Here is a 14,269-nt window from a genome sequence, read left to right as displayed (position 1 = left end):
TTCTTTAAGTCTTATAAAGTAATTAAGTAAATCATTTTCATCAATATTATATCTCAAAAAATACCTAAGAAATAAATTTTATTTTATAAATATTGAAAATTTTCACGTGAAGTAACAATTTCTTGTATAGATACGTATTTTCTGATGAAAAATAAAAATTTTAAATAATAAATTCTTTTTTTCTGATTTATATATCAATGCCATTTCTTTTATAAATTGATAGCTCCATTCCTAGATAATTGTCTGCAAACCTTATAATTTAGAAAAGAAAAAGTAAAAACAAATAAACGTTGTCTTTACAATAAATGATCCAATGATGTGTTTTCAACGCAAAGTCCGCACAATGTTAAAGTACGATCACTAATATTACACCGTCGACGCGGTTCACGGTCGTACTACTTTTTGCGAGCAATTCTTGAGTGTTATACTTGCGTCATTGTAATTTGCATAAGAAATGACGATTCACGGTATAAATAAATATTTACGTGGTGGAGCAGTACTTTTGTGAAAAAGAGACGATGCAAGTGTAACGACACGCTTGACGCAACTGATAGCTCGACTTCCGTTATATCGTTCAAGGAAATGTCAGATCTATCTTCACGCCCTCCCCCCTCCTTGTCGATCGTTTTCAAGATCTCACATTGTCGAGATGCTGATTGATGAGTACCTTCGATTCGAAGGCTCGCGAAAGGATTCCACCCCGTTGAATGATAGGAGGAGGAAAGAGGAATATCGGTTAATCGACCGCGTTTGAAAGCCGATTTGATACGATGGGCTACATTGGCATAATGCATTATTTCCAGCTTCATTATATCGTTGAAACGATGAAATATTAATAAAAAGAACGCACGCGAGTTAAAAGAATCGGAACTAGTACAGCGTTATACTTTCTTAAAGACCAGAGAGATTTTTCAATCAATTTGCGTTAACAAGTTTCTTCTCTAGATATTATATTTATCGACATTTAATTCTAGGAATATGAAACTCAGATAAAAAGAATGTTGACGTGCATTTATACGCATTTTACTGTATAAGATCACATCAACAGAATCTGACACAAAGATTGGAAAAGTTTGGAAAGAAATATCTATTTTTATATAATTTTAAATATATGTCGTATATTCTTTAAAAAGCGTTGCTCGTTAAAATATTTTTAATGCTGAGTTTATATAATATAGGTTATATAAAATATTTAACAAATTCAAAGTGGAATGACAGAGGATCGTGAACGAAACCAAAGTTTCAGTGCTTTATTTACGACAGAACTGCGAGAGCAAAGAACCGCTATAAGTAAGCTGTTTAAAATACCCAAATATAAAACTTATATAACCTTCTTATATTATAATTGACTAAAATTTTCATTGTTCTTCCATGCATTATAAACTTTAAAATTTCTGAATCATTCTCCGAATATTTTATATTAATACATCTTTAATATAAAATTATTCAGAATGGAACGATAATTATCCAAGTTCACATTATACAGAAAAAACTTTAAAATTCGTTAATAGTGTTGACAAACGTATGTACTACCTAGGGATACATTATTTCCTGTAAACTTCAGCCATACACAATCACGATTGTGGAAATCGCATTAAATATTCCATAAAAAGCTTTCGTGTTCTTTTAAAAATGCAAAAAGACCATAGAGGTCCAATGGAAGTTGTTCGCATTTTGCAAGGATAAGGTAAATGCAAATCACTCTTGTCACTTTCTGTGATAAAATGTGGATATTTGCACATTTCCACGCAGGCGCAAGCGAGAATAAAATAATTTATGTATATATCTTGAAGCCAGAGTTCCAAAATTTTCAACTTAATGTTTACGTGTTACGAGCGCGAAGAATATAAAAATTAACTTACCTCAGTTTGCGTCTCCATGATTGACGTTATTGACAAGTTACAAGGATGAAATGAGTCAATGTCCAAACCACACTGGACCTGAAACAACAGAAACAAATACTGATGATAAATTCGAAGTCTTGACACAAAGAGAATATATTTATTAGCTTCTAAAAAAATTTTATCTTTAAAAAATCTTTCTACGTGAATCTTTTAATATTTGAGAAAGCTGCAGACGCAATTTATAAAGACATTCAGAAAATACGAGACGAGAGAGAAAAATAAAGAATATCTCTTCTATATACATATGTATATACATTTTTACCAAATAACTTATTGCTAAATTATCATTCCTCGAATTTACAGTATTTCTTATAACAATATTTTTTATTTCACTTTAAATTACGCAAATGTCGGATATACAATATATGCAGAATAAAAATAACCTTGTCTTCAGCGAAGCACTTAATGACGCCAGTCTAAAGTGATATAAATGTAGCGCGATAGACAAGATCTGCGGAAAAAGAGCGACCATGCATTACGCAACCGTCGTGTTTGTGGTCTCACGAATTTATTTTGAGAGAGATGCGGACCAACTTCGGGTCGAATACTTCTTTCGAATTCGATATGCGGGCCGAAGACAATCTCTGTCCTAATTTCTACCTAGGTTACGAGATATTTTCGCGTCCAATTTTACGCCTCCGCAATTCGCGCATTTGCCTCAGTCCCCATATCCATGTCAGAACAAATCGATTCAATTTCCATTCTATTGAGATCAGCAGGTGGTAGAGCGCTTTCCTGCAGAACGAAACTAATCGTAAGTCTTCGATGAAACCATTCTGCGCGATCTACCGCGAAGGTTAGAGACGCGATTGATAGCTTGCCATCGTTCATCGTTCATCGGCGAGAGACCGATCGCTTTTTGCAACCCCATCAAACGAGCTAATGATTGGAGCTTATCGAAGTCTTAGACGATACGACATTAATCGACAAGAAGCACTCTTCTAAAACTCAAGAAATTGACGAAAGGAAAATTGTGTATCAATGCGAAATATATATGACGTACTATCCATTTACTTTCATAGTTTATGAAAATTGATCATTACGAAAGCAACCAAAGATATCATGTACATATGACGCAATGTAGTAAATATTATAGTAATATAAACATATATAGTATTAATATAAAGAGATATAAAAACATAAAAGCAATGAAAAAAATCTTTTCACTAACAATAAGTTTATTCTGCTTCGGCATTTTAAGCGGTTAAGAAGTTAAGAAATCATGCGATAATTTTAGAAGAAATGCAATTTTAAATGCGTTATTCTCATCTTTATAGAGAATTTTAGACATTTTGTAACCTAAAATACAGTGAATTTTTCGGGAGTATGTTCATCGTTTCGTGCACGTTGCAGTTATTATACATATATATTCTTGTATATATTTCTATTCGTGTTTCCAAGCGTTCGGTAGTTTTGATTTCGTCGTGTACCAAAGCGCGAGAAACTGTGGCTTTTCGCACGTTATCTGGCACGTGGCCAACTCCTACGCATTAACGATCGTCGACGACTTTCGACACGAATCTATCTCTAACCGACATCCTGTATCCGTACGACGACCGCGCGTTTCCGAATAAGATCGCGCAAGAACCGACCGATAGACGGTAGCGCTCGTGGACCGTGGAGCGCTTCGTTCATCGCGTTCAACGCATTCGTCGTGAAGCCCTGAAATTCCCTTCATTCAATCGTTATTAAATTACCAGTCGTTGAACTTCTGATTAATTGCGGATACATGACGAAACGATAGAACGTGGCGCAATCGGCGCGCAGTAGGTACCTTTGATTGCCGAAGCGTTTAAAATTTCTATGTCCTGCCATATTATTCACCATATTCACCATATCAAAGGAGAGTTTAGGAATATGAGCTACCCATTATGTTTTCAACGTATTAAATCAGGTAACTTTACGTTCACTGCGCTTACGCTTTGAATTATTGTACATGCGTACGCTTCGAAAATATAAATCCAAATTACATGGAGACCATTACACATATACGAACATACACGAAGTTTTCATGTTATTTCTAAAAACATCGTTGTCTCAAATGTCTATCCTGTCTGATATTTCTAGCTTTTCCTCTGCGAGCCGCATATATATATGCGTCTCTTTGTGCGAAACTGCAAGTCGAACTCGAGTTAGCGCGGATACGCGGACCGAAAAAAGCTCTTTTAACAGAGAATTCCATAAGGAATTCACCAGGACGCGTTCTTATTTTCTATCCTTTCCGCCTGACGAGTTAAAAGTTGCGAATCTCACGGTCGGATCGCCCACGCCGCGCATCTGGCCGCGTGTATCTGTGAAAATAGAATTTACGACGATGGCAGTTAGCCAACAAATCATTACAGCCTAAGCGCGTGGTCCACCGGTATCGATCTCTCTTGCTCGGCTAAGTCCATGGACACGTAACACACAAATTAAATTAGACATGCCGTTAAATTGCTTGAAAGCTTGCGAGCGGAATCGAAAGGATCGCAAGACGAGTTATTTTCGCAGTCGCCTCGGTCGGCGTCATTAATATAGTTTGCCATTCACGGACATTTGGATATAGGTCGAAGTACGGCGCTCGATTATCTCTATTTGAGAAGCAGTGTCACTGATGGTTATGCCGTTTTGCCATCAGGCTGCCATCCCCTCCCATCGTGACACCGAACGCTTCATGTTGTCGTTTGCTAAAAGTATCGCCAAGTTTATTTACAAAGTGTCCCAAGAACAACAAATATGCTTTTCAACGAAGGGATGAAGAAAAATGACGGTCGTTTTATCCGCATCGATAGTCAAGTTATTCGATCCTCAGAAAAGTTGGGAGGTTTTAGCGAATTGATCGAACTTTAACAGCGTCAATATGTAGCCCAAACCCTATATATTCTCTAGATTAGTCGGCCAGAGGTTTAAACTGATTGATCTTGATTTGTATTTAATCTAATTTGTAATCTAAAGTCCCGTAATATTTATGATTGAAAAAACTAGCTGCAAATCATCGATCTTTCGTTAAAGCAATCGTCGAGGAAAATCAGGTCCGAAATGCTTGGATGCAGAGTCAGTTACGACGACACAATGTTCGATGTATCTCTATTCAGGGCACTTTATAACAATATGCTACGAAAGCTAGTTGTAGTTCGAACGTACGTGGCTAACCACACTGCGACGAGATCCTTTGAATGACAATTACTAGCGGAAGCCCTTCGGCACTTTGCCGACAAAAGTTATTCACTAACTCCCATTCCGCAATTCGCGCTGTCAATGTTTCGAGGAAAGACGCCTCTTGTTTGTCGCACGAATGCTCATCGAAGAAACGGTGGCGCGTGCCACGTTAATAGGGAGTTTTTGCAATACCGTCTTTCAGATACGGTTACCGTATATCTGAAAGACGGTATTGCAAAAACTCCCTAATATCTCGCTAACATAAGTACCTGCTTATTAGGGGCTACGCACAATGGAAGGAATAGAGAACAGAGAATAGGCAATAGAGAACAGTTCAACATTAGTATATAAAATTCATTAACATATGCAATTCATTAACACAGAACAGACGAACAGAGAAATAGCATACTAAGGAACAGTAATAAAATTTTATTCTATATTCTGTACGCCATGTGCACAATGTGTATGTTAATATTAAACTGTTTCCTATTCCCTGTTCTCTGTTCCCTGTTCCTTTCATTGTGCGCAGCCCCTTACTTGCACGGATATCTAAATAGGCATAGAGTATAGCGCATGGTTATTCCTAAATTGCTCGAGTTAGCGAAGTTGTTCATTTTATGTAACACACACTCGCGGTGATTAAAATATTTTATCCAAAATATAGCTACCAGAGAGAAACAATGTCATAGTTTAATTTTAATTATTTAAAAACAATGTCAACGCTTCTTTTTCGCGTGAGAGATCAAAGACAATCACTGCAATAATGATCATCGTATTAATGCTTGCAACAATAAAAAAAAACATTCCTATATAAAAATATACATGGTATGTAATGCATTTTTTGCGTATAAAATATTTCCGTCGTAGAATGGTAACATTATAATGTGTGAGGTAAAAAATTAATATCTCGTTTTTCAAGAATGTAATTGCTAGAAAGAAAAGGCCGTGCTTATTCTCCTTATGCGATAAATTCACAATAGTTAGGTAGCATAATATAATGATAGGATCAATAACGGCCGTAATAGTTGAAACGTGACACTATTTAAAATAAGTATAACTGACACGAGGAAATAGCAATGTATTTCACGCTCTTGTGTGATAAATTTCGGGCCGTAAAGAAAATTCCGTTAAAGCTATTCGACCGGGTTGATACGATTCGCGCGAAAATACGTATTTGGAGTACAATCGTATCGAGTCTATGCGCCGTTGTATACAAGTATCATATACAGCAATCGTATCAGAACTCAATTTGTGTGGTATACTGTCTCCTACATATTTATCCTATGTCGACTCCATTCAGGAAATTCTAGTGAGACGTATTTCGTGTGCGGAATACACAAAGGCCGCGTCGTGACAGACAGACTATTTACTATAAGCTATTGTTATATTGATCATAATACGCGATTATGATACCATTCGTATTTTACGTGATATTAATTACACACATTGTTGCCGTTCTCGTGAGAAAGAAGAACGCGTTTAACTACAGATTAAAAGTAATTATAAAAGTAATTCGTGCGACACGATCATCCGATTAATGTACTTCAATATTTCATTATGTACTATCAAAATCTCTTAACGCGATTTAAAAACGCATTCATGCAATCGGTATCGATATAAAATGTAACAATGAATATCCTGTAAACTGTATTAATAAATTGTGTAAAATTCATATCACGTAATGTTTAACAAAAGATAAATGTCTTCGAAGATCTCTCTTTCAAATCTTCAAAAATATATTTGTATAATTTATTCCATTTACATGTAGATATATTCTTATAAAGCAAAAAAAATAGTTTAGCATATCGCAAAGAACATATTGCGAAACTAAATAAGACAAGCAAAATATGGCCAAGAATAGGTAAATATGCAAATATTATGCGTACAAGTAAATATGCAAAATTATGCACTTATAGGTGAAGTATGTGCGAAAAAAAGCTATGATTCAACACACAGGGTTGAAAACGCGTAGCACTTGAAACGTACTTGTATTTATTCATTTACCTTTACCAGAGAGGCAAATACAAATATGCATCAGTATATTCAAGATCTATATTGTACGGACAAAACAGTAGAAGTTATATTTTATTCTATATATTTTATTAAAAAACTAATGTGATTTAAAAGAGACACATAAAACTTTTCACTAGTTGTATCATAATAAAAGATTAAAAAATTATACCGCGCAACTATAGAAAAAAAGTGATACATGTTGAAATCATATTTTTACATTTTTTTATCCAACTTTTATTCATGTCTTGTATCACAATTTTGCGCGATTTTCGATTTTTATTTTCGATTATCACTTCGATAGGTATTATTCGACGCGCGTAACTATCTCAAGCTATTGAGCAACATTGGGTTTTTCGCTTTTATGACCCGGGCTACCGGGTATAACGTTCGTTTATATACGTATACCTATACATAAAGCACGGACATGTACGCGAACGTACGTTCGCGAAGAGCGAAGACCGAAGAGGAGGCCGAGAAGGAAGGTCACTCGATAATGCTCTCGACGACGTGGCCATTAACCGTGCGAGGAGACGAGGGATGTGAGACGCGGAACGAGGTGGAGGAGCGTGTGTTCCCTTGCGCTCGCTTCGCTCGGATGCACACCCAGTAAGGCATCAGACATCCTACATCGATCACATCATTGGTCGAAGGTCCTTCTGATACACGCGATAGGCCCATCGATATAAATTGATTTGATCGAGTCGCGCGCACAATGTTACGACGAGACGCAGCGACGGCGACAGCGACGGCGACGGCGAAGGCGACGCCGACGGCGACGGTGACGACGGCGAAGATCTCGAGGGAGCTTGAGCTCGCTTTTCGCGTACCGTTTTTGTGCCGTTCATTCTCAGTAGATAAATGTAGTCTCTCTCTCTCTCCCTCTCTCTCTCTCTCTCTCTCTCTCTCTCTCTCTCTCTCTCTCTCTCTCTCTCTCTCTCTCTCTCTCTCTTGCGCGCACGCGCGCGCGCGAGCAACATAAACGCCTGAACGCGTACGTGTAAGCATATGTCACAGCGCGCGTAAACGTCGATCGTAAAATATGAGCGACCATATTTTACCTATCTTACGAAGACGTTACGGACGTAATTGCGCGGAGCCACTATGGCACCTCTGAAATATTTTATGCGCACAAATATATAGTGCTGATATTACGTTTTGTCAAAGGCTACTGTTTAAAACATTAACGCTCGCGCAAGTAGCTGAAAAAGTATACCGACAACTATTTGGAAGACAGGATGATTATGGAATGTGGCAATGGGACATTTATCGATTATTTAGAATATATTATCGTAAAATCGAAAAGTCATGGTCAAATTGCTCATTTTTATTAAAATATGTAAATATATTCACGCAATTATCGAAAACATTAAACCGTTAAGTGTCAAAACAAGAAAATCAAGTTTGTATCTATTATATTACTTTTTTATTATACATTGTTGAATCACGAAAAATATTATAAAATTAGTTTCTTGTTATTTCATTTATAGCATCAAACAAATAGACATCGATCAACCGTAAAAACATTAGTTTGAACAATTCGGTATTATCTAATATCCCAGTGAACACAATGTCCCAAATCGGAGACATATGACGTCTTAAAGACGTCTTAAAGACGTCATATATCCTGATTTGGGACATGCGTCATACGTGTTGTCTGGAATGTTTCGAATTTCTAATTAGATTTGCTTGTTTTGTTTACCGCGCGTTGCATTCCATTCAATTATCGGCGATAAATTGATTTCTCAAATTGATTTAACAATTCGTTGAATATTCCCGTTGAATATTACCGTTAAATATTCGTCGCGACGAGAAATACGTCGTAGAAATATCGAAAAAAAACTGCTCGTTGTAATTATTTACAACGTGCGTTATTTACGACGCCAAATAGTGACAAATAACATTAGGATTGAATTGAATATGGAATTATAATCCATCTTATCGCTGACGTGTTTATCAGCGGTAAGATGAATTGTCATTTTATGTCCGATTCAGTCGTAATATTATTCATCATTGAGTTTATCGGATTAAGAATTGTCCTATGTTAAGGCGATGTATATGAGACACGGCAATGTTTATATTATTATTGCCGCTTTGGTTATTGCGAACTGTGAATACACGATGTACTATTAACGACTCTGATAACTCACTCTCTCCCTATCTATCTATCTATCTAACTCTCTCTCTCAGCGATGGCCCATCATTAGACAAATTTATCGAGTTAAGACGCGGCATAGTGCTCCTCGAGCACCTAACTGCATCGTAAATTAGACGAAAATGCTACCGCTCTCTCTCTCTCTCTCTCCCTTTCTCCCTTTCTGTCATAGCGAACGCGCTCTTTCGCGTAGTAGGTAACCGATGAATACGTGCACACGTACGATACAGCTGCGTGGCTAAGCGCAAACTGACAAGTCGCTCACTCGGGAATTTTCTTCACAACAAAGTTTCTTGAAATAGCAAGCAAAGTTCTTTCAGCTGTACTCTCCAAATAAACTTCTTGCATTTAAAATAAGATTAACGTATATTATTCAAGCTTTGGATGACCGAAGAAAGGAAAGAAAAAACTACTAACAATAAGAAAGGAGTAAAAAGTATAAAACAGGCAAAACAGCTGTGAAACGTGCGGTGCGGACGCGGACGTGGAGAAAGTAAAATATGTGTTTAGTATCCCCCACGTCATTTGCATGCTTGAATAATCAGATCACTTCTTTAATGTAGTTAGTACGAAGTAAAGTCATCTAGTTATTATGCCAAATACTTACATGCGTTAATCTTATCAGAATGTTACTTCTCCACGACGGAGAAATCATCGGACGTATATCTAATAAATGCAATTAATTGGAACAGGAAACTCGCAAATAGGAATTCATTCTGTGAAATTGAATTTGTAATCGTCGAGATGAAGGATTAGATTGAAATTGTCTGAATTTTCTATCCTCTTTCTCGCTCTAGACACCTACTGCCATCACTTCGCAAATAATTAGACAAATAATTCCTTTAATTTCTTCTGCAAGATGCACAAGAATTAAATGTCCAATTTGTAATAAAAATTCTATTCTAATTTATTTTGATTGTCATCAAAAAAAAATAACTTGTTTAATTTCATTAAAAAAACTAAAATAAATAGGAAAAATTTTGAAAAAGTTCAAAAAATGGACTCAGAAACTTTCAAATTATTTTTTTAAAGATTAAAAAGTTTATTTCTTCGCATATATATATATATATATATATATATATATATATATATATAATAAATTTGCACTAATTTCTTCTAATGCAACCGGGATAATGTCTCGGTACGCGCGTCTGACTCGTCATATAAGCGCATTGCTTTGGTCAATTAAACATTCTTAACGAAATTCTTAATTAACTTAAACATTCTACATTTCCACTAAACGGCAACTTGGAAACTACCTTGTTCATATTTAACTAGTGGAATAAACGCGATCTTCATATTACATAGATGGAACTTTGAATTGCATGACCAGGTAAGCGTTAAATGCCCGGCTAATCAGAGACAAGGCGATCTATATTTGTATTCCATATTTAGCACTAAATGCGGCCATCACTGATCCTGAATTTTCTTTGTCTTATATAAAGATCTTATCTGCCACCGCATTATTACGTCGGATATCAGATAGCCATGTTTAGCGCTAAATGTACGATACGAATGGATATAAACTGATGGTTAAATCATGATTTATGGAGCGAGCTTATTCTATTATCGCGTAAAAACATGCAAACTCTAGACTCGGACAGCTGAATTATATAAAAATTGATAACGCTGAGGAAAAATAAGCATACAAAAGCCACCAATATACGCGAAAATGTATCGTATTTTCCTCGGTATTTTCTATAACGGTATTCTATAACGTAAATTTAAATTTCGGAAAACTGGCACTCACGATAATATTTTGATTGACGACATTTTAATGAAGATCCATTTCATCTTTGGCTTTCGTATATCTATATGATATTCATAGTCATTGCACACCCACAAATTTTCATTTAGTTTAACGTTAAATAGAACGCGATCTTTATATCGCGCGGACGTTTCATATTTCGCAAGTTCCGAATTACATCGCTATGTAAAGCTGAATGCGACGCGAAACGTAGATACAAATGCGAACGTTGAAGCGAAGTTTCCGAATCTTTAGAGTTATTACCTTGCTACGATTATCGTGTCATAATTACAACTCACATTGCAGTTGTAATTTGTAATACAAGTAAATCTTAAGCTGTTACGATTTTAGAAGTTAGCCTCTTTCGAAACTATCTGCGTCGTAAAAAGGATAATGCGCAATGACGACTCATAATAGAGGCAACCCGTTGTTTCTGATTGTAAGAACTGAAGACATCAGTTAGTCCTTAATGATCTTAACATTTCGAGCTTTTGATCGTTATTAAGATCTACGATCTACGGACTCCCCGTAATGTAAATTATTGCGCAATCTAAAGACTTGAAATTACTTAAATTCTCTTAAATTGACGAAATTTAAATTAAATTCTCAGCATATCCATCGCGATAATTATCGAAAGCTAGGAAGGCACTTTTTACGCGCCAATTTAGCATAAACTCGAACTTGTACAAGCGTATCTCGAGCGCTTGGCTCTGAAGAGTCAAGAGAGAATTTATGAAGGCTCTCATACAGGAGTTGAACAGATCCCATTCGTAAGCTTCGTAAACATATTTCAAGTGTTCGGCCGTCTGGTTTTAGATCGGGAGCATTATTAAGACTCTCCCAGAGCGTGCGAGAGAACAAGTGCGGATCTCGATGGTCTTGCACAAACGTTACAGATGTGTTTCGAGCGTTTCTGACTGTTTGGTTTCGAGTTTAAATCATCGAGATTAGCACACGCGGGACCTGGCAGGCCCTGATAAACCGAGAGCGAGGGCGAGGGCGAGGGTCTCGATTCGAGCCTCGAGGAGAATCGCGCGAATCCTATATATGCGAACATGACGCTCTCTCGGCTGCTCTCGGCTCGGCGCGGCGCGGGCGCGGCAGCGCGGTCTCGCGCTGAGCGCGCATCTCCGACGCTCGGCCGTGCAGCGTATTCGCACGGTAATTGCACGGTCGCTACCATTTGAATAATTTCATCCATGCGGCAAGGACACGTACTCACCAGGGACGTACGCGTAGGTAGTCCTACGTGATCCCGCGCCCAGGTTGTCGCCGTCGGATGTCGGACGAACGTTCGTTTCTGCGGTCGGCAATGACCACGTCCGCTGGGGCCTGGGGCTCAGCTGCTCTCCGTGGCGTGGGCGTGTCTGCTATCGCCGCCGAATGCACTGGGATCGTAGACGGTAAATGCGAATTTGCGCGATCGAATCGGCAAAGCCCGCTCGCGTGCTAATCACCCTGCCGGATCGCGTTCGATCGCGATCATTGGGACTCGGGACGCGTCACCGTCGTTTCCCGGCGTCATCGATCGATCCCGCGATTTATCGCACTACTTCGAATATTAGTCCGCGTTCTGCCATTCCCGCGATACCGATAATCCCGCAAACCCACGCTGAACTTGCGCGCGAGGAGCAATATTCGAGCTCGACGTTCGACAAGACACCCCGTGGGACTTGAATTATTGCCGAGAGACTCTCGGGGTGATCTCCCCTTGACTCCCCCTAACCTTTAATCGTTCGACTAATTTATGCGCTTAGCGGGGGAGGAGAGAGAGGAGGTGCCTTGCAGATTTAATTTCACGAATTTCTCCCCGTACGCGCGGCGATTGATCGCCTCCATTATATGAAGGCAATTATATTACTTTCTTACCCGCGAGACTCGACGGCGAAATCTTAGACGTTAATTTCCGCCGTTTCGCGGAAGTTCCACGCAATCTTTACCGAGAAGGCTGAAGGCGAGAACGAGAACTTGGCGCGCTTTGCAGCGAGCGGTATTGTTACCAACTCAACGAATGCGATATCATCGAAAATAAAAAAAAGAAGAAAAACCCTGCACAGGTAGGTACTCGGAGCGATGTTAATGTCACGATATGTAAATGATGACACAAATCGAAGATAAAACTCGTCAGAGCGAATTAACACGAATTATTTCGTGCCGAGACTGCGGGACTCTAACAGACTTTTTACAACCTCCGACCTACGGTGCTGCAAAACCGCACTGTTCCTCGCGCGAGCGTTACCTTTCTAAAAAAAAAAAGGATCACCTCGACTTGAGTGATTAAAGGGCTTTTCCATCCCGATGGAGCATGGAGCACCTAAGAGGAAAAAGGCAGAACCGTTACGAGTACCTCGAGTCTTTCCGCTCGGGAGAACTTTTCGCTATCCCGCATTTTCCTACGTTACACACGATACGCACGACCGTGGACCGTGTCGCGGGCACGTGGGGTGTCCTTCCGTTCCCTTTTTTTCAGCTCGACACCGACGACGCGACGCGACGCGACGCGGCGCTGGTCCGTCGCGCGTATCCTCGGAGCGCGATTGACGATATCGCGCGCATTAACGCGCTAACGACGCATTCGTCCTTGCGCGCGCGCCCGCGCCCGCGCCCGCGCGAAACGCACTTCGCCCTCGCAACTTCGCAACCTCGCAAATCGCACTCGCGACTCGCGACTCGCGACTCGCGACTCGCGTTCGTGTTCACGGCGTTCGCGCGGGTCCGTCAAGTCCGTCGTGCGTCGACAACTCGCGGCGAAATTCAGACTTCAGACGGCGCGCGGTCCGCCCTTCGTCACCCCCGGCCCCCCGGCCCCCCGGCCCCGGCCCCGGCCCCGGGCCCGGAAAATCGAGAATCGAGAATCGGGAATAGGAAATGGCGTATGGCGTAACTTACCGGCGACCGACGGTCGACGGTCGACGCACGGTTGACAGAATGACAGATTCGTTGAAAACGAATGGCAATTATATACGCTTCGCGATGAGTTCGCGATGAGTTCGCGTGGCACGCGGACGCGCAGCTGCTACTAAACTCCTTCTCGTTTCTCGTCTGTTCTCGAGCGGGCGCGAACCAAACGTGACTCGAAGTGCGCGCGCCGCCACCGCCGATGACCGCCACCGCCGAGGAACCAGCGGTGAGGCCGGTGAGCGGAGATGAATAGCCCCCCGCCGACGACGACGTCAACCGGTCGACGGCGATTACGACGTACGGCGACTGACGGTGACGCCCTCGCCCTCGCCCTAGCCCTCGCCATCACCGGAAACAAAACAGCCCCTGACAGCTCCGGCCTCCGGCCTCCGGCTCCGGAGAGTTGGCACTGTG

The 14,269-nt window shown here is 40.0% G+C and overlaps 1 protein-coding gene across 9 annotated transcripts in view; it reads right to left on the bottom strand.

The window, feature by feature from the left end:
* Positions 1-14,269, bottom strand: part of Dh31-r (Diuretic hormone 31 Receptor) — a 103,363-nt gene extending 89,094 nt beyond the window's left edge. Inside the window, exons 1-4 of one of the 9 annotated variants that reach the window (XM_071718391.1) lie at positions 13,370-13,739; positions 13,194-13,268; positions 12,177-12,342; positions 1,863-1,940 (exon numbers count right to left, since the gene is read on the bottom strand). In XM_071718391.1, coding sequence (XP_071574492.1) covers positions 1,863-1,880 — 18 coding nt within the window. In that variant the 5' untranslated portion in view covers positions 1,881-1,940; positions 12,177-12,342; positions 13,194-13,268; positions 13,370-13,739. Of the gene's footprint in view, positions 1-1,862; positions 1,941-12,172; positions 13,740-13,843 lie in introns of those variants that run through there. The other 8 variants (XM_071718362.1, XM_071718379.1, XM_071718370.1 and 5 more) reach the window with 8 other exon arrangements.

This window comes from Temnothorax nylanderi, unplaced genomic scaffold (genome assembly GCF_030848795.1).
Source record: "Temnothorax nylanderi isolate EJ_2023f unplaced genomic scaffold, tnyl_v1.0 TNYL_tig0006_pilon, whole genome shotgun sequence".
Lineage (NCBI taxonomy): Eukaryota > Metazoa > Arthropoda > Insecta > Hymenoptera > Formicidae > Temnothorax > Temnothorax nylanderi.
Note: the sequence above shows the minus strand (reverse complement) of the source record. Positions and strands in the feature narration are given on the sequence as shown.